The sequence below is a fragment of the Zootoca vivipara genome, chromosome 7 (genome assembly GCF_965207765.1).
Source record: "Zootoca vivipara chromosome 7, rZooViv2.hap1.1, whole genome shotgun sequence".
Lineage (NCBI taxonomy): Eukaryota > Metazoa > Chordata > Lepidosauria > Squamata > Lacertidae > Zootoca > Zootoca vivipara.
The window spans coordinates 19,648,023-19,675,541 of NC_142590.1; the positions used below are offsets into that span (position 1 = coordinate 19,648,023).

The following is a 27,519-nucleotide window of genomic DNA, read 5'->3' on the forward strand; positions in this document are numbered from 1 at the left end:
TTTGCAAAAGGGAAAAAAGTTTATTGATAGGAAAATTGATCCCAAATATTGTCTCAAACATATTAGCTGTTTAAATATTCCAGAGACTGTATTCAAGTAGAAAAAGTATGCATTAGAATGTCCAGTATTGCACTTACGGCAAGTCAGACTGGCTACTCGCTTTAGCATTCCCAAACCAATTACAGTATACACAGTCATCAATTATCTGTTTGAATTCACTGAAACAGTGAAGTCCTTCAATTGCACCGGTGCATCATGCATTGAGAAATACAACAGGCTGACTGACACCAAAGTCCCACTTTATGTGCAAGTTAGGAAACGGGGTTTCAGCACTGTTTTCGCATTCTATCAAATCTGAAAGTGCTAGTTACAATTTTGGCAATAAGATCGCTATGCCCATCATTTTTTTTATGGTACACCTCTGGGATTAAGCACTGCTTCTGTTAAACATTTCCCACAGAAAATTGATCTCAGGCCAAAATTAGATCTATTCAGGTAATGGGACTGTGAAAAATAAGTAAAATATTCCATATCCTTAGTGGCATTTTCCATTCCAACCAAATGCTTGGCGTGGGCCTGTGCATTTTCACGAGGCTTGGTGGCAGCATTTAATCAGTCAATGAGACACATTTCTTGGAGGGTATAAAGCAATTATCAGAAGACTGAAGATCAGGTCAGGGTAGGAAACGGCACTTAGAAGGGGCACACAAACAAAAAATGTTGCAGGAATACAAAAAATACTTTCGGCAGCAAGAATCAATGCGACAGCAATGTAGAAAATGGAACCCAGGTTAGCCAAGTTTAAGAACTTGAGCTGAACTGCCATATTTGAAAGAAATCCCCCCCCCCTCAAAAACATAATTGCTCCTTTTATTTGCACTGGCATAACCAACTGCCAATCTCCATTTCCTCACTACGATTCCAGTGTAATTCACCTGGTAAAATCTTAATGTAATTGGAAGCTTTCCTTTTTAGAAGTGACCTTTATCCTGCAAAAGCTTTCGGGAGTAAGAACACCACCGAGGCAGTTGGCTACCATCTGTACCAACATCTGCCCTATGCAGTGGTTTAATGTTGTACAAAACGTTACTCAAAAATTAGACCGATCCTATGACTGCATAGTGTGCCGACATCCAAGCCTAAAAGTATAAAGGACACTTTTTCTTCACTTCATACAACTTAAGGGCTCGGTTGACAACAAGTTCCCACTAAAATAAACATCCTCCCCTAAACTGAAGACCTTACATTATCGTTGGAGAGAAACATGGACATTTGTTTATTGGGTAAGCACCCCTATTGCACTAGAATCTCACTTTTGGCAGTTGTGTAAAACCTAAGCATTAATTTAACCTCTGCTGCCAAAGTTAGGTAAAAGCAAATTCCAAAGCCATGTGTTTGGCAAAGTATGATTTAACAAGGCTCAGTACTTGTCATTTGGGCGAGAGAAGTTAGAATAAAGAGGACTACTTCCTTGGGGAAAGGCCTTAAGCAAATTAACACCAACTCAAAGGTTAAGCAATTTCTAGGTGCTCGGGTTCAGCCGCAACCAATGATTTGGTGTGTGCTCAACAGAAGACACAAGCAAAGTTCTGAAATACGGACGGAAAAAAATGGGGGTTCTTTCTTACCTTTAATTAAAAGCCATTTTACTGAAATGGGTTCAGAGCCAATGGCACTTCACATTAATCTACAGAGGTACACCGTATCTCTGAAAGGGGAAAAAATGGAATTTGCTATAGCGTGTGAAAAAAGGGCACATGCATTTTCTACAGTGTTATGCAGGTTACTCATAGTGCACTTCTCACATTATATGGGAATCTTCATGTGTGAAGCAGTCCTGATGTGTCTCGTGGAAAGGAATTACTGAAGAAGTGTATTGGGCCACGATTCATCTCCAGACCTTGAATTAAGATACTTGCATTTCTAAATTAATAGCAAGCAAAATAAATATAAAATCGGCAAGCAATGGAATACACACGCCGAGTTAAGAGATACATTTTAAAAGATTATTCCCATAAAAACCAGAAGTTCCACATTACAGTCTTTTTTGAACAGAAACTAATGTACCAATACAATTCCGTTTTAGGCATTTCTGATGCCTAACTTCATTAAAAGCCATGAATAAATCTCCCTCCAGCTAAAGCTAAGCCAACTGTGGGTGGTTGCCCGGGGGGGGGGGGCATCTAACCAAAGGTTAGCAGCAAAGTTTTGTTTTTCTAAACAAACTTGTCTTGACACACAACTGTTCAAGCAAATGGCCTTTTGAGGGAGGGGGAAATCAGGTGATTTTCATTCATTTATCTTTGTTGATTAGTAAAAAGGGACTTGCTCCCTACCATGCATTCCAATTCCGACCAACTTCAGCTTCAACGTTGGAAACAAGAGGTGCATTTATGAGATTTTTGTTGTTCTGTCATGAAGCGCTCTGACAGTTGCCTTGCAAGCCTTTATACATTACACTAGCATTGCAGGACAAACCCAGGAAATATACTGCCCAAGGTGAAGTTTAAAAAGAACCTTAGTTAAGACAGAAAATGAAAAATGATGGCTGTGAAGCAATATTTAGCTGAACCACACAGTTCACTCAGAAGACTCGCCTTCTGAAGGTATTAAGTGCTGAAGAACCTATGGCTCATTTTCAAGTCCAATGCAAAAAACCCCTTTCAAAATATGCAGTCAGATTCAACACACCAAATTATATTCCATGATAATGTATACATAATGCATGGGCTTTATTGCATATACGAGTTCAACTAGTGGATTTCTGGAACAATAGCCTGGCTTAATATCTGTAAGATCTCGTGACTGAAGAGCTTGTGAATTTATTCTGAACATGGACTGTGAAGCAAAAGTTCAGATCATCTGTTGACTTCATTCTGCAGTTAAAGTAAATCTGCCAGTCAAAGCCTCCAGCATCAGTCAACCAAAGAGGCAATGCATCCTTTGTTTTGAGTGCTTCGTTATTTTCTAATTACCGTTAAGAATGCGAAGGTGCTATCGGCCTAGATTTACATCATGGTGGTCAAACATTTTGTAAACAAACTGCGTAATCATTTTATCTTTGTATTGTAAAATTGAAGAATCACCTCCTTGGAAGTTTAAAAATGTAACAGTAAGAGGGAGTCTAATATCTACCATTATGCAATTACACATAAATCACACCAATCACAAGCAAGACTCCTATTGGGTACAAGTAGTAGCCATAAAAATTAATAAAAATCCCCGATGTTCAATATCTGTGCTGGCAGATACTTTGATGGAAAAGGCACTCTGAAAACCCAATATGGTTTGGTTCGTTAAGTTTGCAAAGTACAAACAGTCTTACGCGTCGTAGAATGTCAACCGCTGTGACATTTAAAGAAAAATAATAAAAAATTATTTTCTATCCACCCTCCCCGTAGTTAACACTGGCTTTCTGGGAATGAGCAATAACTTCCAGCAGCTTCACAAAAAGCAAAACCAATGATTGCAATACCACATTATCATTAAGTTTGCTGCAGGAACAAACTTGGCCAGTAAATCCACAAAGGTCTGGAGCTCGTGAAAGTCAATCCCGAGTAGTCCAGGGCCATGCAGTTTTTCGGTTTTTCTCTCTTTATCTAGCCCACAAGGCAGCAGAGTCTGTTCAGTTTTGGACAACCGTAGAGAAGACGGGAGCAGGTCTCTGTTCCAAAGGAAGTACAGTGTCTTTTAAATCATGACAGTACTAGAAAGCTTTGGTCCAACGAGACGGTCAATATATTTGCTACATAGCGGCAAAGTCAATCTGTACATAGAGCTGCCTCACTCCAGCCTGCGAAGATGGAAAGAAAGAAACAGATTGGAATACAAATTCTAGGGGATTGTGTGACCCATGTAAAAACCTACCAAACATTAAATGGGAATGGATTCTCTTGTACATTTATTAGATTTTGAACCTGCCTTTCCTCCAAGGAGCTCAAGGTGACGTATATCATTCTCTTCCTCATTTACCCTCACAAAAGCCCAGGAAAGTAGTTTAGGGTGCGAGGAAGTGACTGGCCCAAGGTCTTCCAGTCCAACGCTCTAACCACTATGCCACACTGGCTATGGTTGTGAAATTGTCTAGCAAAAGCATGTGGTGCGTGGCACATTTAGAGAAGCCCACCAGAAATAAATGCAAAATACACCCTGCACAAATTCCTTTGTTTAGGAAATTTAAATGGAATATCAAACAGCTAGCTGGTTAGTTCAGATCAAATTGTGTGAAAATCTCTCAGAAAAGTAAGAAATCAAGATAACAAACTTTTTATAAAAGAATGGAAATGGTTGATTGAATATTTACAAACAAACTGTAAACAGATAAGAACATTGTCAGGATCATTGTAATAGCCTGCAGCTTTACAAGAGTATACATTTAAACTAGATGAATAAATGATTAAGGTAAGTTAATTTGGAATATGCAGAAAATATTTTTTTAAAAAATAATAATTAAGGAACCGCAGAAAGAGGGGGGAAGGAAGTTGAGTTTTGAAATGTTCTAATGATTGTAAAAATATAGAAATGTATAAAATTGAAAATCATATTTATTTATTTATTTATTAAGTGTGAATATCTCTCTTTCACACACACTCCACACTGTGCTTGTTTGGCTCTTACCCCCTTAAGGCTGCCAGTGACCTGCAGAGCTAAGGATCTAGCCAGCTGGCCAGTTTCTGTTCCTTCTGATATTTAAAAAAATGTAGGCTAGCCTGGTTATTCATACATACATACATACATACATACATACATAATACATATGCACACTAGAATTATCAGAGCAAAAAATGAACGTGAATCAGCATTCATAGCAATCACATATTGAAAAGGACCAATCATAGACTGACCGCTACAGAACACAAAATGTAATCACCTTGTCCTGTTATTCTTTACTCTTCCCTTCCACAAAAACAGCATTACCCCGGCTGAAAGGAACAGCGCTATCCTTCATTTACACGGCACACATCAAACATACCTGAGTAAAAATGTTGTGAGTCTGGCTTAGAATCCACTTTGCGTCAGCATCTGGAGCTACAAAAAGTTTCAAAGTCCCTATGTAAACATCAGTACAAAGGGTCCAAAAATGAGGGTCGTGTATACTGTAAACTCCTTGCAACTGCTGAACCTAAAATACATAAGAGGCATTTAGAAATCAATTTTTAAAAGCAAAACAGGAGAAATTTAGTGGTATACGAAAGAGCCCCATGAATGAACAATGTAAGCATATTTCTTTTCTTTAAACTGAGATGCAACAAATGTACTTATAGACTCATAGAATTGTAGAATTGGAAGGAACCTTGAAGATCCTCTAGTCCTGCCCCCCCCCAATGCAGGACTATGCAGTTGTCCCATATGGGGATGGAACCTGCAACCTTGCCATTATCAGCACCACGCTCTAACCAACTGAGCCATGGTTGTCTAACTGCATTTATAGCCCACTTTTTTCTCCCAAGAAGCTCAAGGTGATACACATGGCTCTCCCACTTGTCAATTTATACCCACAACAACCCTGGGAGGTAGATTAGGCTGAGAGGAAGTGACAGCCCTACAGTCACCTAGTGAGCTTCGTGGTCAAGTGGGGGGATTTGAACCATGGTATCCCTAGAACCGTGGTCCTAGTCCGACATTCTACCCAGTACACCACATTTATTACTTTTTTATTTATTTACAGCATTGGCACCAGACTATATGGCATCCTATAATAAGAAGGCCAAATTCAAGTCAATTCTCTTTTTTACCTTGAAGACTAATAAAGCAATCCCAAACCTAGGTTCCTCTGGGAAGAGAGCCATTTCTTCAACTTCCTTCCCATAAACTGGCTTTCAATCCACGTAGGACGAATGGTCCTTTGTGCCGTTAGAAACATTACTGTTCGCCCAATTCAATATGACCTTCATTATTGAATGCATGCTTGCAATACATTGTGTTTAAAATAATATGCTTGATTTTATCAGGACTGTTTTGGCTAATAATTGAATTAAAAAAAGGGACCTCACTGCTTACAGCTTGAAACCTGAGAACATGTGAATTAATTACACAGGCAAGCTTTCTTCTGCTGATTTAAGTGTGCAGAAGGTCATCAAATGTTCAAAGAGGCAAATAAAAATATTTCTAAAACAGAGTATATAGGCCTATGATGCTCTGTTCCAATACCTTCTTGGAGCTATTGTATTTTACACGGGGTGATACCCAAGAAGTATACAGCTACAATGCAGAGCATTGCCCCTCTCCACCCCACAGTATGCTACAGGCTTTTTTAAGGTGGGGAAGGTATAAAGAGCAGTTTGCATCATGAAACACCCAGTGACTCAAGGAAAATACTAGACGCTATGCTTGTAGGGTGTCAAGCATGCACCTTCACTGTTCAGCCTTAAATTATCAGCATCGAGAGCATCAAATATCAGCTAGTATCAACCCACAGCAGTACAGAAACTGCAAAATCAGAAGCTTTTTCTATCAGGTAATTAGATTTGTTTCAGCATCTTACGCTTTGGATCATTCAGGAAGAAGACGTGTACAGGAGTTGCTGGAGAACAAGTGTCCTTCAGACGTCCGGCTTCTGCGATTCCATTACCTAGGAACATGTTTTAAACTTATGGAAATATTTCAACTTACTCTTTGATAGCATTGAGGCAGACCGCTTTCCAGGGAAGGTGGAGTTCGCTGCATCAAAATGCCAATGGACTCTCTCAGAAGTGGAACAACACTAGAAAGGTTCACAGAAGTCATCTTAAAACCTACACTTGTTTCTTTTAAAAAAGCATGCAAAACTATTCTTATGCAACACATGAGAAATAAGTACCTCCCAACCCTCAACTCCAAAAAGAGATTTTGGTGGGGAGTGGGTTTTAACCTGCCTTTTCAAGCAGTGCTGTAAGGGAATGTGACAGGGGGCAAGAGGGTTTTTTAAAGAAAAAAAAATACATGACAAGTTGAAACCAGCTTTCAACCAACAGATTTTTTTTTCCAGACCAAAAAAAAGTGAATGAGAGAAAGCTAGGACTTTTGATTTGCTCTAAAGCTTTATCCTCTACATGCACATGTCTTGCATTAGAAATCGTTTGGGGGACAGCGGTTATTTTGATGAAAATGGCTAAGCCACTCTTAGCCCACAGAATATAATGGGGCACAAATATATACAGTCATACCTCAGTTTAAGTACGCCTCGGTTTGAGTATTTTCAGTTTAAGTACTCCGCGGACCTGTCTGGAACAGATTAATCCACTTTCTATTATTTTCAATGGGAAAGTTCACTTCAGGTTAGTACGCTTCAGGTTAAGTACGGACTTCCGGAACCAATTGCACTCATACCTTGGGTTAAGTACGCTTCAGTTCTAAGTACTCAATGGACCATCTGGAATGGATTAATCCACTTTCCATTACTTTCAATGGGAAAGTTCGCTTCAGGTTAAGTACGCTTCAGGTTAAGTACAGACTTCCGGAACCGAGGTACCACTGTAAATCTACAATTATAACTGTTGTTGCGTATTCCAACAAGATTACTAGTAGCATTCTACTTGCAGTACAATATTCATATAGGCAGCTGGTTTAAGAATAGGTTGAATAAATTCAACAACAACAACACTACCCATAGCAGGTTTTAGGGCTTCCACCGCATTGTAATCCTTATTGACAGAGACCAACTAGTTGTGAGCTGCAAGAAGTGAAGCCATTTAGTGTGTGTGTGTGTGTGTGTGTGTGTGTGTGTGTGTGTGTGTGTGTGCAAGACAGCCATTGGAAGGATTCCCACAGATTCCCACAAAGACTGGGCAACACACTCATCATCCTGCAACCCGAGTATGCAGTTCGGATCGAGCTCATTTCAATCTCTGGCCAAAACAGTATGACGACCTGCCACAATGACATGTTTTCATGGTCATCGTAACCATGGGGATCGGTTCAGAAGCCAAGCCACAGGCACAATGCACGCAATCATACCGGCCCTTGTGAAAGAAACATGTCACAGGTCACACACAGTTTTATCAAGAACTGTGCAAAAGAAAAGAATGTCCCATTGTTGCTGGGGATTGGATATATAAGCCCCAGGAGGAGAGAAAGACTAGCTGCAGAGTGCTTAAGACGCTACATAAATAATGCCAGAGGCCGAGGGAAGGGACGTAAGCGGTTACAGAAAGGCTTCAGCTTGCCCAGAATCAAACAGGAAGCCTGGGGCAGCCAGGGAGATCTCCCAAGTTCCTCGGACAATACTGCTCCCAAAGGGGTGGGTGGAGTGTTGGCAAGACAGGAATCCAAGTAATGACATGCATTATGCATTTAAAAGTTTGAACCTGCAGAGCTTAAAAAAACACTTGCATCCAGAGATGGTTTGTCAAGAACAAAGGAATATGAGAGCATTACAAGAAAGACAAGCAGTGCAAGCTCATGCTTCTGTGACTCTCTCGCTACTTCCTGTAAAAATCCAGAGTTCAGGAAAATATTGTATCTTTACACTTCTAATAAATAAGCTATTTAGAAGACCAACATTATTTCTGTATTGTTTTTAACCCTCAACTGGGAGCCGCCCAGAGTGGCTGGGGAAACTCAGCCAGATGGGCGGGGTATAAATAATAAATTATTATTTTTTTATTAATTTTATTGTTGTTGTTGTTGTTGTTGTTGTGTCCTTGCAGAGGGGTGGGAATCAATGCCAAGTCTATCAGACAACAGCCTGTGGCTCAAGGACTTTCTAGAGCAGTGTTTCTCAAACTTGGGTCCCCAGCTGTTATTGGACTACAACTCCCATCATCCCCAACCTCTGCTCCTGCTAGCTATGGGTGATGGGAGTTGTAGTCCAACAACAGCTGGGGACCCAAGGTTGAGAAACACTGTTCTAGAGAATAACTATGGGGTAAGGAATACCCCAGATACAGGATCTGCAGAATCTGTTCCTGAAATCTATATGGAAGAAATGATGATTTAAAACATGCACACACATTGTTGATTCTGCAGACCCAAGATCCATTACAACAGTAATTACAATAGCCATAAAAATGTAGAAGAAATGCAAGAGACATTCCTGTCCTTGCATCTGGCTTGGGGAATGTTTTTCTTATGATCCAAGATAGTAAGGGTGGGAGGGAGGCGAGGAGAGAGACCATAAAACAAAATTACTAGGGACTGGTTCAGCCATAATGAAATGACTTGTCGAAAACAGCCAGCTGTGCACTTCTTGAAATGAGACAGCCCAAAGATTTCAGAAGAGCTCGAGCTGCAAGCATTTGGAAGCAATTAGAGGCTTCTTCCACTAACTGCAAAAGTGATAATATCATGGAACCGGTAGATGCAGAAAGGTCCCATGGTGAAGGTATAGCCAACAAGCACAAGTTCCACTGCTTAGGATTTCCTCGGCTCCGAAGGGCCCAAGGGGCACCCATAATCTGGGGCCCTAGTCGGCACCCCTGCTCCAAAATGAAGATGTTACTAGCTGACTGGGGGCATATTGTGAAACTTCAGACACCAACTACATTGTAAACGGGAACGTGTGTGTTTTTTTGCACATACTGCACAGCATACCAATGAGAAATAACGATATCATGATTATCGGCCATTTTGAATACCCTCTAACCCTCAATGGCACAGTCCATATTTAAGTGCTACCCCACGTTTTCTCTCTCTCCACCTTTCCAGCAAATACACCGAGATTATTACATAACAACCAATAACTGTATTCATGGTGAAATAATAAGTCTGGAAAGAACAAAAACTTAAGGCAGAAATGAAAAAGTTTGCAATACGCTACTTCTTCCATATATATATACATACATATATACATACATATACATATACATATACATATACATACATATATACATATATACATATATATATATATATATATATATATATATATATATATACCGTGTTTCTCATATTATAAGACATGTCTTATATTTATTTTTTCCTCAAAAAAAACACACTATGGCTTATTTTCAAGGGATGTCTTATTTTTTTCCTCCTCCTCCTGCCGCGGCCGGCATTGCTGCTGCGCCTATCACTATGTCTTATTTTCGGGGTATGGCTTATATTCCTTGAATGCTTAAAAATCCTGCTATGGCTTATTTTATGGGTATGTCTTAAAATATGAGAAACAGGGTATATATATATATATATATATATATATATATATATATATATATATATATCCTTTTTCAGCTGGAATAAAAAAGAGAGAGAGGAATACCCTCCACCCTGTCTGGAACAAAAAGAGAACATTTGAACTTCATTTGAGCGCATTTAAGTTTGAAGAGTGGCTGGAAAGCTCTTGACTCAAAGTTGAATCCCAATGGCACCTTTCCCAGGCACTTTGGGTCCTCCACAAACTGCTGCTCACTGGCAATGTAGCAGAGGAAAATGCCAATGATCCAAACTTCCAGGCCAACAGCTCCAACTTCTTGGAGCCAGTCCCAAAGTATGTTAACTCCACACCTTAAAACAGCCAATTAATGCTATGGAGGAAAAACATTCCTACCATCGCTTCCTAGGCTGAAATACAGACCACACTGGAGCCTACTAGACATCCCTGAATTTCATGGTGGGCTCAGGACAGACTCAGGCTTCCCAACCCACAAACACATTGCACACTGAGCTGCTTAATTTTAGTTTTAAGCCCACTTCGGAACAACTGCAACACAACAGTCCTTAAAAGGATATTCAAAAGGAACAATGGGAGGAGAGGAATCAGAGAAACTATTCCTTTTAGCAAGAAGGTTATGAGATTCTCAATGATAATCATTTCAAGTAATTTAGGAAAACTCAAAGAAGTTTTTTGCTAGATGACCTCATAAGCCTTTTTCCAAAGGTCTGTGGCGAAGCGTCGCCGCAGAAGGAGAAAATTATGTCAGTCCATCCTACTGCAAACATTCACACGGATATTGAGTAATAAATTCCCATCAGAGGCTGTGTGGTTTGAAATTAAAATGTTTGGTATATGTATTAAACAAACACCGGGAAGAATGTGGACAAAAAGCCAGGCGGACAAACAGCAATAGTCAAATAAAAGCCTAAGAAACATGGTTGGAAAACTGTGGCTCACGATTCTGATTCAGAAAGCAAGCCCAAGCCATAATTTGCCAGATCAGATGCAACAGAAAACTATGGTATGGTGGAAAGGCATAAGGGGAGGGGTGAGCACACAAGGGTAAAGTACTGTTTGCAAACCAAGCTAAAATCTTCTCTGTGTGTGTGTGTGTTTTGGGAAATAATGGGCAATATCTAACACTGTACCACTGAAAATGATGAGACTTCCGTCTCCTCCCTGCTGAAGTCTCCACACCTTTCCAACCTGCTTCAGAGGGTCCTCCAATACGCCAGAGCAGATTTTGGGAGGGGGCTGCAGATGGAAGAGTGGGAAGTCCATTATGCGAACTGGACCCCCTTGGATGTCTCCCACTGAGGGTTTTTTTAATGGAGTCTGCAGGCAATACAAATAGGAAATGAAGCACCAAGGAGAGCTCAGCAGAAGCTTTCCCCTTTCTTTTAAGGAATGGACTACTTTAAACTGTCCTGGGTAAGATTTCTACCCAGATTTCTTAGGGAATTTCCAGCTGGTCAAAAGGAAGGGAGCGATAGAAAGAAAATGTGAAAGAGGGGGAAAGAAAGGGCAACCTGGAAGAAGGAACAAACAGGCATCAAAGTCTCAAAATTCAGTAGCACCTGAAAATCTAAGTTGGAAATACTTGACTGACATATCTACACTTTGGGGGGCGCGGGATAAGGCACAAGATTTAATTTTCTTTTGCAACTTCAGAGTAGTGCAGTGTTTCGACTACTGAGCTAGCTAGCAAGGGCTGGAAACATTTACATTTGTATCTAAACCGTTTCAGAGTCCATCTACCTTGTCCAAAAATGTACCATGGAAATTACACTTGAAATACAGCCACTTTTGTAGATTAAGAATGAGCACCACCGTTAAGGTACAGCATTCAAAGGCTTTATTTCTCGGCCCACTTAATATGCAGCACATTCATTCTTCCAGCTCGGTATAATGCTTAGCCTTTGGTGTTTCCGCATCACCATTGTGGCTTAGACAGTGGCTTTCTTGAGAACTCTTGATTAATGTTATTCTGTGTCACACAGCGAATCCTATGTATATAGAAGATTCTAGAGCAGAGCCAACATTCTGACATCTTTGTTGTGTGCTTGGAAGCATATCTATTTTTGTTTGGAAGGAACTACATGCCTGCATAAATCACTGCGGTTCTTGGAAAAGATTAAATTGCAATCTGATAACAGGTCTGGTTGTTTTCTAGGGACAAGCTAAAGGACAAAAATGGTTTCTGTAACTTGTAAACGTTTAGGTAGGATGTTAACGAAAGATCTTTGACAGCCACTCTTAAATTCAACCATTTTCCATTAAACTTTTACAAACAATAACGTGCAGCGTTTTTCTTTCATTTAAAAAATATTAGGGCAATATATCAGGGACCTTGTTTGAGACAACCAGAGTTTTCTTTGTAAGCATGCTTATGAAGAAACCCTCAGTTTCCCCTTTTGAGTGAGCTTCATTCAGCTCTGCACATTTCCCCAGGCTTATTTTACACCAACCAATCAACTCCAGTATGCACAAGTGGGGGTGCATGTTCAAGCCCCACACTGGGCAAAAGATTCCTGCATTGCAGGGGACCCTCGTGGTCCCTTCCAACTCTACAATTCTATGATTCTGTGATTCAGCAACTTCTACAGTGAGACATTTACACTAATTTGACTTTATTAGAGAGCACCTAGCAATCTAAACACCACATGGGCAGGTCTGCGAACTGGAGAAACTGCCGCGACCATCAAGCACAAATTGCAACCTATTCCATTGGGTCCAATGGAATGCTTCTTTCAATCCTAATTCCAGCAGGGGGAGGAAAACCTTGTGGTTGCTTTGGAAACCCTCTTACGGGCATATCTGTGCCCGTGGGCATCACACTGGCAAATGCTGGTTTAGACTCCTATTCTCACTCCGGAAGCTTAAAAAAAAATTGTTCCTAACATGCAACTTAATGAAGAGTTCTGCGTGACCGAAAAGTCTGAATGCCTTGTCAGCTTCTATTTAGAACCGTTTCTGAAAGCTATGTTACACAGCTGAACGCTTTCCCGGTTCAGAAATCCATTGCTGCATGGGGTACTTTTTAAATAAGCTTGAGACATTCCACCACAAAAGGCAGCAAGAAGCCTCAGAAGACAACTACAGATATTGAGCAGCTTTTTATGAGAAGTCTGGCAGCTGAGTTTGAGTGAAGACTACACTGTGTGCCAGCCGGCAGGACTCCATTGAATTTGAGGCCATTATTGTCCATTTAGTAGTACAGTACATTGCTTATATAAACAACACACAACGGAAAGATGCTTCACAATGTGGGTCAGAAAGGCCATTTTGCAAGCCTAAAATACTCAGAAATTACATGTGCAAGCAAGATTGGCTGCCGACAGGAGAAAGTTAGTTTTAGGTGTGAAAATAAATGGCTACGCGATGGGGGGGAGAGGAACGAGTAAGCGATAAAGAGAACAGCTGCTGCAATTATAGCAACCAACAATCAAGGCTTTAAGTCCAAATCCTAGAATATGATCACCCATGACAGCACTTACCTTACTCCTATAAGCATAGCTATCAGCATCGAACAGATAGGATCAGCTATCATTAAACCATAGTTCTGCATCAGTAAGGCAGATATGATTACACCAACACTTCCAAGTGTGTCGGCAACAATATGTAAAAATACACCTACAAAAAAAATATGTTCAGATCAGAAAGCATATTAATGTATTTTTTTCCAGCATAAATTTCAGCAGGCCTTCAAATAAGTGGCACAGCCAACAATGGATAGCAGACAAACAGTTCCTGTGTAAATATTTACTGTGATGATCATAAAACTATAGGAGATGCCTATCATCACATTACATTTGCAGGAGAAATCTACTACAGCAGATCTCAATTCCATTCTGCAAAGGCAGTGTCAGAAGCTGTGAGCCACAAGCAGAATTCATACCGGGGCTTTTCCCTAGTTTCCAGAAGATGCAGTGCAAACTATTTTCACATCACTCGGACAACACAAACAATCCAAGAAGTGGTACCCATGCCAAACATACTACGGAAACAGTTCCTTCATATGATCAGGAGCATTTTTACAAGAGGCATTGCCATTTATTTACATTATTTGCGGATCACCCTCTAACAAAAGTCACCTGGGTGACACACAAGATGGTAAAAAAAACTGTAATAAAATAGGTTCTTTTCTAAAACAAAAACAAAAAACTGTAATAAAATAATACACAACAATAAAATAATTTTTCACTACTTGTCTATATACCAGTTCCCCAAATGGTTACATGTCCCTTCGTAGTACGCAAAGCATAAGGAAAATCGTCGTCACAAGATCAAACACCCTTTTGAGGGCCTGAACTTTTTGTGGAGCAATCGTTTTTCTCCAAATTAATAAAACACCAAGCACAATTAAAAACCCACCACTAATATATTTTTATTAGCTGAAATGTTTTAACACATTTTTATGAGCTGAACTCAAAGAAAGCTTTACCAGAAAGAAGTTTTGCAAAAAAAAAAACCAGTTTACAATCCCTTCTGCGTTTCAACTGCTGAAAATATTTTTCGTGTGCCAGCAATAAATTCTTTTGCCAAATACACTACTTAAGTTTGTAAATATAGGCAGGTTACACAAATCTGAACAAAGCCACTCCATTTCAATATGTAGCACCTATCCCAAAACTAAGCCTAGGGATCCCTCTGCTGGTAGCTGAGGGCATAATCTCCCATGAAGGTTAGAACAGTTCTAACAGGACTTGAAAAGCTTATCTGCATTGCATTATTAAAGGTAAAGGGACCCCTCACCATTAGGTCCAGTTGTGACCAACTCTGGGGTTGCGGCGCTCATCTCGCATTATTGGCCAAGGGAGCCAGCATACAGCTTCCGGGTCATGTGGCCAGCATGACAAAGCCGCTTCCGGCGAACCAAAGCAGCGCACAGAAACGCAGTTTACCTTCCCACCAGAGCGGTACCTATTTATCTACTTGCACTTTGACGTGCTTATTTATTGCATTATTACTTCATTTTAAAAAAGCAGCTGCTATCTTTAACCGCTTCTGTCTGTCTGATTTTTGGGGCACATGGATGGAGCTGCAGGGAGAAGAGGAAATCAACAAAGCTTTCGTTTCTCCACATTCTGCTAACAGCTCCCTACACCGGATCAAAGTGGATTCCATCAGTGCAAAGAGATGCAACTCACAACAACTGCTCCTTCCTGTTTCCTTCTGAACACAATAGGACATAAGCTTAATGAATTCTTGAGTATGATGTAGAAAAAATAGGGGTGGTTGGCTTTTGCTGCCCAACTCCCCAAGGGGCTGAGTCCCCTAAGTCCAGGATTGGTCAGAAAAGAAATGTGTAACCTCATTATTAGTGAATTTCAACATAAATTTTTTCTAAATACATATGTTTCCCCCCCAGATTTTCACTGTGCTATTATTGCTTCGTTTTCCCCGACTCTGTTTTAGCACACTCTGTAGATAACATACCTTCTAAAATCTGTTTGCTGGATCCCGCAGCCAATTCAATGGGATGATTATCTGTAAAACAGCAGGAAGATAAAACTCATTTATCCTCTCAATGTTATGCGAGTTTCTGTTCAGCACTGAAGTTCTCTTTCAGGGATCGTATTATTTTCAGCAACTGCTTATACAGCATCACCTTCTTAATCAAATGGAACTGGAAATCCTTTTTTAAAATAAAAATAAAAACTGAACCTAGAATTTTTTTTAAGTGACAGTATAGAGGGAGGAGGGAATCAATGAATTCTCCAAAATCCAAACTTTCCAAGCGATTTCATGTGTAGGTTCTGTTTTGAGGTGACAGGAGAAGAGAAAGATGGAAGAAGCAAATTAACAACGCAGGCACAAACCATAGAAAGCTCTGTTGTCTGCCAACTTGGGACATAATGTCACGATTTCCAAACAATGGGTCGTATCTAAGTGCAGGTTACTATTAGGCTGAGAATCCAGAGGCAAGTCAAACAAGGCCAGAACGTGTAAAGTTTAAGGCCTTAAAAACAAACACTTAGAAATCAGACATGAATTATCTCATATTACAGGAGTCCAAATTATTCTGCAGCTAAGCCACTGACGTTTTAATTACCTGTGTTTTTTATCTAAAAAAAAGGAGGCTGAATACTAGACAATAATTATTCAACATCTACACAGCATGATTTTTTTAAAAAAATAGATCCTTTTCAGCAACCTTCCTTCGCTGTCAAAAATGCAATCAACAATTCTGTTATTAGCCTATGCTTCCATCAAGAAGCTCAACGCAACATACATGGTTGTGTCTTGCCCCCACTCCAACACATTTTATCCCCACCGCCAACCTATGAAGAAGGCGAGGGTGAGAGAGGTCTACTGGCCCATAATCACCCCCTGAAAGTTGGCAAGAAAGTGACTCTGAGTCATTGTCCCCCTTCACCTTCAATGCAGTTAAAGAAAATGTTGCCATGAACCTTGAAATAGAACTGATGCCAGTCCCCATTTAACCTGGATTTGAATCCGTGTTTGTTTGTTTGTTTGTTTGTTTGTTTGTTTGTTTCAAATGACAACAAGCAGCTTCAGATACAGATTTGCAAGGATCCATTTGAATAAAATATTTCTTCTGCATGTAAGTATACACTTGTGTGTTGTTGTTCTTTCTTTCTTTCTTTCTTTCTTTCTTTCTTTCTTTCTTTCTTTCTTTCTTTCTTTCTTATTTTGCCCAGAGCAGCCCAAAATGACTTAAAACCAAACAGACAGACAGTCAAAAAAAACCCTACATACATACATTAAAACCAAGAGGGGGGGAAATACATTAAAAACACTCCATCTCCTTCTAAAAGGCAACAGATAATTAAAGGCCAAAGGCCTGGTTATAGAGGAAAGTTTTTGCCTGATGCCTAAAGATATATATAATGATGGCTCCAGGTGAGTTTCCCCTGGGAGATCATTGTGTGCTATTAAGAGCACACCTACCCATATCTAAGTGGCATACACATGTATTAAATAACACCAAGATTTAAATAAATACATACATATGGCACGTAGTTCCTATTCACAGCAATTTCCCTTGGAGCACACACAGCAAGAAACATAATCATGTGCACATATCACAAGCAACATGGGATACTTACATATAAAGTCAGCAGAAAACGTGTTAAATAGTCAGAAGGCAACATTCAACTGTTTCCATGTAAGTCGTACCTTGGTTTTCGAACAGCTTAGTTCTCGAACGTTTTGGCTCCCAAACGCCGCAAACTCGGAAGTGAGGGTTCCGGTTTGCAAACTATTTTTGGAAGCCGAACATCCGACAGGGCCTCCACAGCTTCCGATTGGCTGCAGGAGCTTCCTGCAGCCAATGAGAAGCCGCACAGATTCGCTTCGACTTCCAAGGTACAACTGTACAATCAGCGTTACCTTCCTGTCCTGAAACGTCAAGAATCTTGCAGTGCATCCATGCAAGGGTTCCACAATGAAGACGACACAACGTGTGCATGTCCATCTGTGAGTCTGCTATGTCATATACACTTACCATGGCAGTAATCTTGACTCTGCAAATCCCCATGTCCATGGCTGTGATCATGAGAATGCCCATGCTTGGAATCATGGCTGTGCCCGTGTCCTCCATGACTGTGCCCATGGCTTAAAGCCCCGTTAAACAGGGAATGGCTATGCTCATGCCCTGCAAAAAGAAATTTGTTGGAGTGACTGTGTATTGTCATGACTAATAGGAACTTCTCAGGGTTACCCTTGTAAAAGTCATTCCTGTGTGATGAGGAAGGGGCAGCCTTCTTAGGTTTGACAAATGTATTTGTAGGTAGCTGCAATTGTAAGTCTGAAAACCATGAAGCAATAATAGCTGCTTTCAATTGCTAAAAAAAAAAAAAGACGCAAATGGCCAAAGATGTTTCGGTGCTTGAGGCAGAAAATCCATGTGGTCCCCAATCCCCATTGTTAAAAAAGAAAACTTGTTGCCCCAAAACCTACCTGTTAGAACTGAAAATATTTGATACCCCAAAATCGTCAACTGAAGCAGCCTGCCTCACGCTGAAACAGCACCCTTAATTAGCGTATCTAATTAAAAGTATAGTGGTACCTCTGGTTACAAACTTAATTCGTTCCGGAGGTCCGTTCTTAAACTGAAACCGTTCTTAACCTGAGGTACCACTTTAGCTAATGGGGCCTCCCGCTGCCACCGCACCACCAGCACGCAATTTCTGTTCTCATCCTGGGGCAAAGATCTTAACCCGAGGTACTACTTCCGGGGTAGCAGAGTCTGTAACCCAAAGTGTTTGTAACCCGAGGTGTTTGTAACCCAAGGTACCACTGTAATCTTAACTGATTGATTATATGTATTTAAATAAACTAATAAAATAGCTTTGCGGGGGGGGGAGTATAGTATTTCTTCTCAGTTGATGCATGCATGAATCACAGAAGGGGTTTTGTCATTTTTTTTGTCCCTGGAAGGGATACCTCTAAGATGGCACATACCATAAGGATTTATATTTCAGTCAATTAATTGATCAAAAATATTCTGATCGACTAAAAATGTGCCCTTGCTCAATCAAGCCAATCGACTAAGGCCCAGTTTCAGACGCAATTATCGTAGGGCATAGGCAAGTAAACCAATTCAGACATCAAAGGGAACTGTGGTTTAAAAAGCTAGGATAGATGCACTAAAGCCAGGATTGCAAGGGCTCATAAGCACACAGCTCTATCTCAGGCTGATAAACCATGGCTTGAGAGAGTCATGCCTGAACCTGAACAAAACATAGCTCTATTCTACACTAGCTCAGAACAAAAGCCATACCTAAAGTTCATATTTCTACACAACAGTAGTTTCATCAGAAGCTATCGCCTATTTAAGCACTGTAGTTCCCCCATGCATGAAATTTTCCATCATTTTGCATATTTCCAGATGGTAGCTTATATGCTCCTTGCTAAATTTAAAGCAATACTACGTGCCGCATATTAAAAATTCATTTCACATATTAAGTATGGACGGCAGTGAAAACCAGTGAGTTGTAGTAGCATACTACAGTGGGGGGGGGGAAGTATTTGATCCCCTGCTAAATTTGCCAATTTGCTCTCTGACGAAGAAATGACCAGTCCATAATTTCAATGGTAGGCTTATTGTAGCTGTGAGACAGAACAACAACAGGAAAAACCCCAGAAACCCAGAAGACAAAAGTCAGAGTTTGATGTGCATTATAATGATTGAAATAAGTATTTGATCCCTTTGCAAAAGATGACAGTACTTGGTGGCAAAACCCTTGGTGGCAATTACAGAGGTCACAAACAAAATTGAAAGTGGGGTCGTGTCTGACTGCCCCAATAACACCATGAGCACAAATTCCTCATGAATGCGTAATAAAAGTGATGCCTGGAAAGGCCCGTGAGATTATTGTTTGAGCATCTTACCAGAACCATGAGAATGGCCGTGTCCTCCGTGTTGGAACACAAAAATTCCTATCAGGTTTACAAGGAAGCCGAGTATAGAAACTGGAAGAAGTCTTTCATGATGCACGTCAGGAGGTTCAAGGGCTCTCTGCAACAGGGAAGCGGAAAGTTTCAGTGCAAGTTATTTGCAACATCCACCTATAAAACATTCTCAGGTTATCCTACATATCAGTGCTCTGCGAAGCACAGTCTGTATCCACACATAAGGAGAGCCTGCTGAATCAGGCCAGCATCCTGGTCTCACAGTGGCCAACCAGATTCCTGCGGGAAACCCACCAGCAGGATCCGAGCACAAGATCCTCTCCTGTCGTTTCCAGCAACTGGTATTGTGGAGGCAGAGCATAGCCATCACAGCTAGATCCCTTACGCCAAAGAGCACTCAATCAAGTTGAACCATGGCTTGTTTTAATCCCCCAGGGATGCTGCACACATTACAAAAAACCCAGAGCCTGGTTTCTCATGTGAACTCTAGCCATGGTTTGTTTCAAACCAACTACAAGCACTAAACCAGAAATAAGTCAAGAGCAAGTCTTGGCTTATTCCTGGCTTAGCACTTATCTCGTTTGTTTGTGGGGAAAAGACTGGAGAATCAAGTCAGCAGATGAAGCTGCCATTCTCTTTCCTCGGGATACAGGATGAATGTTTCGCTTGGAATATCTCGCTTGTGCTATGTCACTCCTAATTCTTTCTGGGGACTGCACCACTATTTGGTCTTTCTGAGAGTAGAAGTGTTGGCTGCCCATAGCCTAGCCCTCTGATAGGGAAGCATGCTGTGGTTTGAGCCTGCTATTTAATATGATAATGGGGCTAAAACTGGGCCTTCTCAAATCTTGTGAAAAGATGGTTTGGGGATGCATTTCCTGCATTTGGAGGCACTAATGCACATTTCTTTGCTCTGGCAGCAGTATTGACTTTTAATGCCACTAGGTGCAGGCTTACAGTGACATGCAAACCAGGTCTCTGTGGGACCAACTTCCACGTAAAAAACCACAGGACTGAACTGCACAAATGAGTTTATTTGTCAGGAATGATTTATAGTCATCTTCATAACATACCTCAACACCTTCAGAGAAAATGAAGAAGGCTGTGAAGATCAGAAACAGGCCGTTGACAAAGCCAGCTAGTACTTCTGCTCGAACATACCTAGAAAGATTTTTACAAAGATCTTAGTAGCACTCTGAGTTAGCCCAAATTCCACAACTATTGAAGTCTTAGTTTTTCTGCAGTAGTTGAGAAACCCAGTAACAATTGGTGGACGAATAATCTGAATAAAGTGATACCGTATTTAAAAAAAGAGTAACTAATGAAGAAATTGAAGCTAGCACCGTGTACTATTTGCTCCTAGAATGCAAACAAGGTATACAGACTCCACACCAGAACTGTATCATCACAAAAGCCCTACATTAAGTTTTCAAAATGAGAAGCACTGACCCACTGAATGAGAAACAGAGCCTTGAACACTGTTTTCAAACCAGCTGGCACCATTTACTGAGTGAGAAGACCCCAGAGTGCTGCTGCTCACCTGATCTGCAGGCACAACTCTCACCAGGTAGTGGAAGATTTGCTGCAGAGGGGGTGCAGTCCCCCATTCCCTGCAGCAAGGCAACGTTCAGCTTGCTTCTTGCCAACGAGCACCACTTTGCATGAACCCACACAGAAAGAAGTCCTGCGTATGAAAGCTCATCTTCCCTTTCTTACTGAGGCTAAAACCAGATATGCCATGTGTTTGCTAAAAATGTATTTGCCAGTTTAATTTGAACGTGTGTTAACTTTATCGTAAAATTGAGTGCACGGAGGATAGCAGTAAAGGCAACTTACCTCCTCATGCTCTGCTGCCTGAAGAGTTGTCTTTTCCCCACCTCCCAAATCAGCTCACTTTCATTATCAGAGCTGAGTTAGGAGGAGGAAATTAAACTAGTGGGGGGGGCACCATTGATGTGGGTTTTGCTGTAGGCTTCTGCATGTTTGACTGAGCAATAGAAGTGGACCCCCCCCCATGAACGTTATAGCCAAATTGACATGTGTGTTTATCAAAGATGTGAGCATCTGTTTTGGTTCTCAGAAGGGTTTGTGCCAAGTTCAGGGAAGCCAAAAAGATGATATTGGGCCCGATGTGGCCTGCCAGACAGCTACTGATACAAATCAATTAGTTACCATGAGCCAGCAAACATGATGCACATGTGAGAAGCATGAAACTGAAGAGGTCCTTCAGGCATCATGACACAAAGGTCTCATGGGCGCATAATGCAAAGCCATAGTTAGAAAGATTAGGTGGTGCACAACGACCAAGCACTCTGTCCTTACTCTTCCCTTCGCCAAGCACAGACACAACTAGAAGACTTCCATCTTAGCACTGCATCCAAGCCAGCACTTTCCCAAACAAACCACAATCAGGAAGGCAGGAACAAACAGGGGTGCAACCCACAGAAAGCCTCAGCAGCAACGTAGCACCAGTCAGATTTAAAAGGCAAATTGTATCCGTACTAAACATTCATTGTGTACCCTAAGCAAAGAGAGCTTCGGATTTCTGGAAGCTTGCACATGTGCCTGAGAGTGGGAAAGTGTACCCGAACCAACAGCTAAACAGTCTGACATTAATTTGAATCATATTTTCATTAACATTAAAAGCGAAAAGTTCTCAGGTGTCTGAGACTTGACCCTCCTACCAAAAAGGTGTACATTAGACAAATTACAATAGAAATATTTACAGCCTAACTCCACCAGCCCACTTCAGTACAATTCCTAAACGCAACACTGCCTTGTTTAGTTTGATTAGAGTATGCTGACATTCTGTCATCTATTACCATCAGGCATTAGGTTTCTTAGAACATCTATGTTTTATCTACTTACCCATAAGAAAAGGCATCATTGGATCTCCACTTTGAAATTACTGACGCTGCCAGTCCAGCTAACAGAGCAGTGCAGTCAAAGAACATGTGAAAAGAATCTGATATTAGACCTAAACTGGAATAGCAAAGAAAACATTTGGTTAGGTACCAGAAGTTATAGCACATTTGAATGCTTCAAGGTCCGTTCCATTAGCAACTCCACTGTGCACAAGGATTGCTCAAAAGCCAGTGTTCCTTTTGAGTTTTTACTTGAAATATTGTTTTCTTGCTAATGCATATTTACACGGTATCCAGTTCATTTATATCCCATCAGAACCTATTAAGAAGTGATACTAATTAATAGATCTTATGCACAAAGCATTGGGAAAATTCAGTACAATGAACTACAAGATGATTAATTTATTAGTCAGAGGAAGGAATTAAGTGCACTATGACCAAAAGTAAAATCCTGGATATTTGTAGTCTATCCTGGATAAGACATTCAGATGAAATCAGAGAGTGTAACATTGCCACCAACACTTTCCCCGCAATAGAGGCAATGCAATAGCCTCACCTAGCCATGCCTGAACACCTGGAGGAGTTCGAAAATGTATGTGTTCACTGATTCATGGCAAATTATTTCCTGATCAAGCACATTAAATGACAAGTCTTCAGCAGGTGGTAAAAGGCAGTATTAATTTGAAATTCCAATCAGGAATGTTAATGAGAGCTTTACAGTCACTTGTTATTACAATCTACTGGTGAGAAATTGCCTAGCCCATCTACATAGTTATAATGATACTGGATTATAGTAATGAATCAGTTTTCTGCCAAAATATGTTCAAGTTTACCTGCAACTGTTGTTGTTTTTTATTTAAAAAATAGAACCAGTGAAATAAATTTTACCTTTGATTTAGTTAAAAATAAGTCCTACATTGAATCTGTTTTAAGAGGACTGGTTCACACACTCCAATGAGGTAAATACTGTTTGTTCCTGGGGATCCAGTCATACAGATTGTAATATATGATCTGGTAGATCTCCAGATATAGCTTCCCTATGCTAATATCCACAATAGTCACTGCTTGGAAAAGCTTCCTTTTTCTAGCAGTTCAACAAGTCCCTGTTGACTGGTTTGCTTTAACACCAGAAACCAGCAGGCTCAAAAGAATTAGCAAGTTCAGCTCCAATGAAATGGTTATTTTCCTTATTATTAATCTGCATATTGAAACAACCATATTCTCTGATTTATCAGTGAAGGTAGGTTTGGATCAGCCTAAGAAATAAATACAAAAGGGAACCAACTCCATAAAAATTGTTACCATCCCACCCAGGAATGTAATCCTGCGTCTCACACGGCATCTGGAACAATTTGGCAAGTAAAAACTATTACTCACCCCAGGAAAATAATTATTCCTATGGTAGATTTATCCTAAATTTGGAAGCATAGCTTTCAAAACAGGCCTGCCTGGAGTGAATCATTTTATTAAGTGATGCTAACCTTCCTCTAACTTAAGGTGTATTTATATTAGCATTACTCCATAAAAGCATTTGAAGTACATAGCATTCATCAGCTGTTCAGGAACACTAGCAGAATGCATTCTTATGAAGCTCCCAAAGATTTTAAATCATTCTCACAGGACCTTCCCCTGCCTTGTGTAAGGTAAGGAGGCAGCTAGTGGCCAGGGAAACGTCTTTTCTGCCATTGTACCCTGCTTGTGAAATGCTCTCCCCAGGCACTCCGATTCTTTTTAACACTGTGTGAATAAGACCATCTTACTTACCCAGGCCTTTAAGTACCAACATTAAATCTTTTAACTGCTTTGAGTTTTACTTGGTTTAAAATATTTCTGATACTGGTATCTTATGTGGTATATTTATTTGAATTGTAGGGACTCTCAAGAGCAGAAAATAAAGACTGTCATAAAAAACAAATTCATTCCCAGAGGCTCATAAAATACTTTAGTTCTGAAATTGTGTTTTTCTATTTAAATTGTCAGAATGAGCATTCCACTAATCATAACCATAATTTGGACTTAACCCACCTTACCTCTCTTAGTATTCACAGAAGACCCACCCACAAGAAGGAATATTTAAATATTTATTATGAATATACTGTGCTACAAAAATAAACGGGGCTCTTCCAAGACACTGTAATGCAAAAATTCACAGAGCAGCTTCTAACAGCGATGGGGCCTGACAGATACCAAGCTTTTGAGTATAAAAGATACCAAGAAGTCAGAGACTATATGCATACAAAGATAGCCTGTCATACCACAAGGTGCTAAGATGCATAGGAACCCTAATAAAAGTGCATCATGGGGACTATTAAGGCATCTAATGACTGCTGGTCATACCGTAGATTAAAACCATTCCTGAAGAAAGGGTCAGTGGAGAGCATCTGGGTTGAGCTCTGCTGATTGAAGGTGCCCTAAACGCCTTCAAACAGCAGCACCCAACACCCACTTCCCTATTTTGTGCTCCAGATGGCAGGGATCAACGCACAACTCCTGGGGTAATCCCCACCCACTTACACAACTTCAAAGTTTGCAGGAAGGCAGTCAGCTCATCATGCTTCCCAGAGGACACTGCCCTGCTCATCACAGTGGAATAAATGTTGAAGTCTGCTTCAGGGTTCAGACCCATCACAGGAACAAATAGGTGTCTAGCATTAAGGTGCAAGTATCTCATGCATACACGGTTTATTTATTGATTTTAAGTCACAACAATTTATTTTCTGACATAAGAATGCCAAAGCCTTCCTTCTTAGAATCTTATGGTGAGCTATATTGTTGCAACAGATACATGGTCAAATATTTCTCAGAGCTCTCTGTACTGAAAGGGGCCCATGCTGTCAAAAGCCGGCATGGTTCTGTAGCCCAACTGCTGTTCATAACATCAGGCTCTGACCTGCAAATACCTTTGCTACCAATACATTTCTGAAGGGCACCAACATGAAGAGAACCCATGCTATTCATGCATATAAACCTTTTAAAAGCAGCCCAAACAAATAAATATTGAATAAGTTGTATTGATACTTCATTCTCTCTCTACTGGTTAAATGCAGGAAATTCTTTCAAAGGCTTTTTGTTTACCCGTTCCCCAGTTGCCTATGGCACTAACACCTCCTCCTACATACATGTGTTTCTTAACATGTATATAGCAATATGTGCAAAGTATGATATTTGTATTTATTCTGCAATATATTGACAGGTTCGGAAGCTGCCATAACTTCCCAAATTATCTGTCAAGGGTTTCCTATAGTGCTCTCTCTGTCTACAGAAGGGGGAAAGCCATGTGTGAACCAGCTCTTAGTGTAGTGTACTTGATTTGCTTTGGGGAGCATCATTCATTTGGTCACTACAGGATACAAGGACACAGCTTCTTTAGAAATAAGGGATTGATTATATGGCTTCCACAAGAGAATACAAGTGCCATAAACTATCAACAACCTTCCCAAATTTTGCCAGAGAAAAATAAAGGCCTAGATATCAATCAAGAACCACTGCAGCATCATTACAGCTGCAGAAGGTACGCCTTCATGAGCTCAAGGAATGCTGACATTTTGCCTTTGGCAACTTCTAATCTGCAGGACCTGACCAGTTAAGATTTCCTTATCCTGCAGCATTTTCTCCCTGATCTTACTATAGCAACAGTTCTACACAGCATAACTCCTCAAGAGTACCAAATCTAGCAGATCATGTACTCAGAGGTGGCTATGCACGCAGTCCCTCTAACAAAAACCTTCAAGCCAGCTAAAAAGGGATAAGGGCTCCAAAACATTTCCTTCCCCCATCCCCCGTACAGTCACATCCTCCTCTTGAAACTCTCCCTGCCTTCTTTTCTTCCTGAAGTTTAAAAGCTGCTCTTTACAACGTGTACCAAAAAGACCGCTTTCCATAAAACAAACATTGGCAGCTCAGTCGGTAACTGAAATGATTCCAAAGAGGAGGAATGAATGAGACAGTCCAACACACACCCTCTTTTCCCAGGGCCAATGACTCTCTCAGCCATCATCACACACCAGGCGTGGTGCTTCCTCAGCACCAGCCAGAGGGAGACGTGGCAGAGCTGAACAGGCACCGCCTCTCCCGCATCCTCCCTCCCTTTACTTCCCGGTACCTGTTGCTCCAGATGCCATACAGCAGCTCCACAAAGGCAAAGGAGAGGTTGAGGCAGAGGAAAAAGAAGAGATTTCTTGATGTCTTGTCTGACAGGATCGACCTAAAGGGCGGGCAGGAAACAGGGCACACTTAGAGGAGGAGGAGAGCATGGGGGTGGAAGAGAGAGTTGGCAAAGAAGCCATGCTGGCAGGGGTCCCGCCTCTCGAGAGTCTCAAGGGAAGAAGAGAAGCTGGTGCTCTGCGACAGCTCAGTCCGTAGAGCAGGAGACTCTTAAGCTCAGGGTCGTGGGTTCGAGAGCCCCACTTTGGGCAAAATAGCCCTGCATTGCAGGGGGTTGGACTAGATGACCCTGAGGGTGCCTTCTAGCTCTAGGATTCTGTGGTCGCCCCCCACCCACGTCCGTACCAGGCTGGCTGGGAGGCCCCCCAAGCGTCAGTTACAAGCCCCCCCCCGCACCTCCCGACCCCCCCCCCCAAAGAGGGGGACACATCCCGGACAAGAAAGCCTGCCAAAGCAAATCATCCTCCTCACACAGCGCAAAGCCTCGCTCCTTCCCCGAGGCAGCCCCCCTGCTGCCAAGCCGTCATGCTGGGCTTGCCTCCGACCACATTCCCACACACACGCGTGTGGACGCGCGTCGGGGCCTCGCCACGGCTGCTTCTTCCCCCAGCCTCGCGCTCGCGCTCCTCACCTGAACCAGCCCGAGACCTTTCGGAGCAGGTTGAGCCTGGGCGGCTTGTACTCATCGTCCTTTATGGACAAAGGCAGCATCTTCCAGGGTGGCGGGCCGCGCGCGGGCTGGGCGGAGGGGGAGCGGGACCCGAGGCCTGGCCTGGTTCGGCGAAGCGGGGCTTGGCGGGCGAGCGGGGTTGGCTGGCTGGCTGGCGCCCCCGGCCCCTTCGCGCTCGCTTCTCTGCCAGGTGAGCCCAGAAGCCGGCCCCTTCCGCCAAGGGAGACTTCCGGCACAACCGGACCGAGGCGCCGCTACGGAGCCTGCGCGGTAGGAGCGGATGCCGAGTTGCGTCACGTGGGGGCGGGGAAGAGAGGAGGGGCGGGGCTTCTCTCGCTCTGTGGGAAAGGCTGGAGTTTAGTCAGGGC

The 27,519-nt window shown here is 41.6% G+C and overlaps 1 protein-coding gene across 1 annotated transcript; it reads right to left on the reverse strand.

Annotated features, from left to right (window-relative positions):
• SLC30A7 (solute carrier family 30 member 7) lies at window positions 1–27,519 on the reverse strand. Its single transcript, XM_035124067.3, has 11 exons — window positions 27,113–27,519; window positions 26,420–26,521; window positions 22,322–22,435; window positions 20,527–20,614; window positions 19,433–19,559; window positions 17,544–17,693; window positions 15,512–15,562; window positions 13,570–13,705; window positions 6,613–6,703; window positions 4,973–5,122; window positions 1–3,793 (listed from the first exon to the last, which is right to left on the reverse strand). The coding sequence occupies exons 1-11, from the start codon at window positions 27,190–27,192 to the stop codon at window positions 3,746–3,748; spliced, it is 1,137 nt and encodes a 378-aa protein (XP_034979958.1). The 5' UTR covers window positions 27,193–27,519; the 3' UTR covers window positions 1–3,745.

What these genes read in the sequence shown, in the direction of transcription:
- SLC30A7 (XM_035124067.3), bottom strand. Translation starts at nt 27,192, where the DNA reads ATGCTGCCTTTGTCCATAAAGGACGATGAGTACAAGCCGCCCAGGCTC. An exon ending in AATGATGCCTTTTCTTATGG is followed by an intron (nt 20,615 to 22,321) that starts GTAAGTAGATAA and finishes AAATCTTTCTAG; the next exon opens with GTATGTTCGAGCAGAAGTAC. An exon ending in CTCACAACATTTTTACTCAG is followed by an intron (nt 3,794 to 4,972) that starts GTATGTTTGATG and finishes CCATCTTCGCAG; the next exon opens with GCTGGAGTGAGGCAGCTCTA.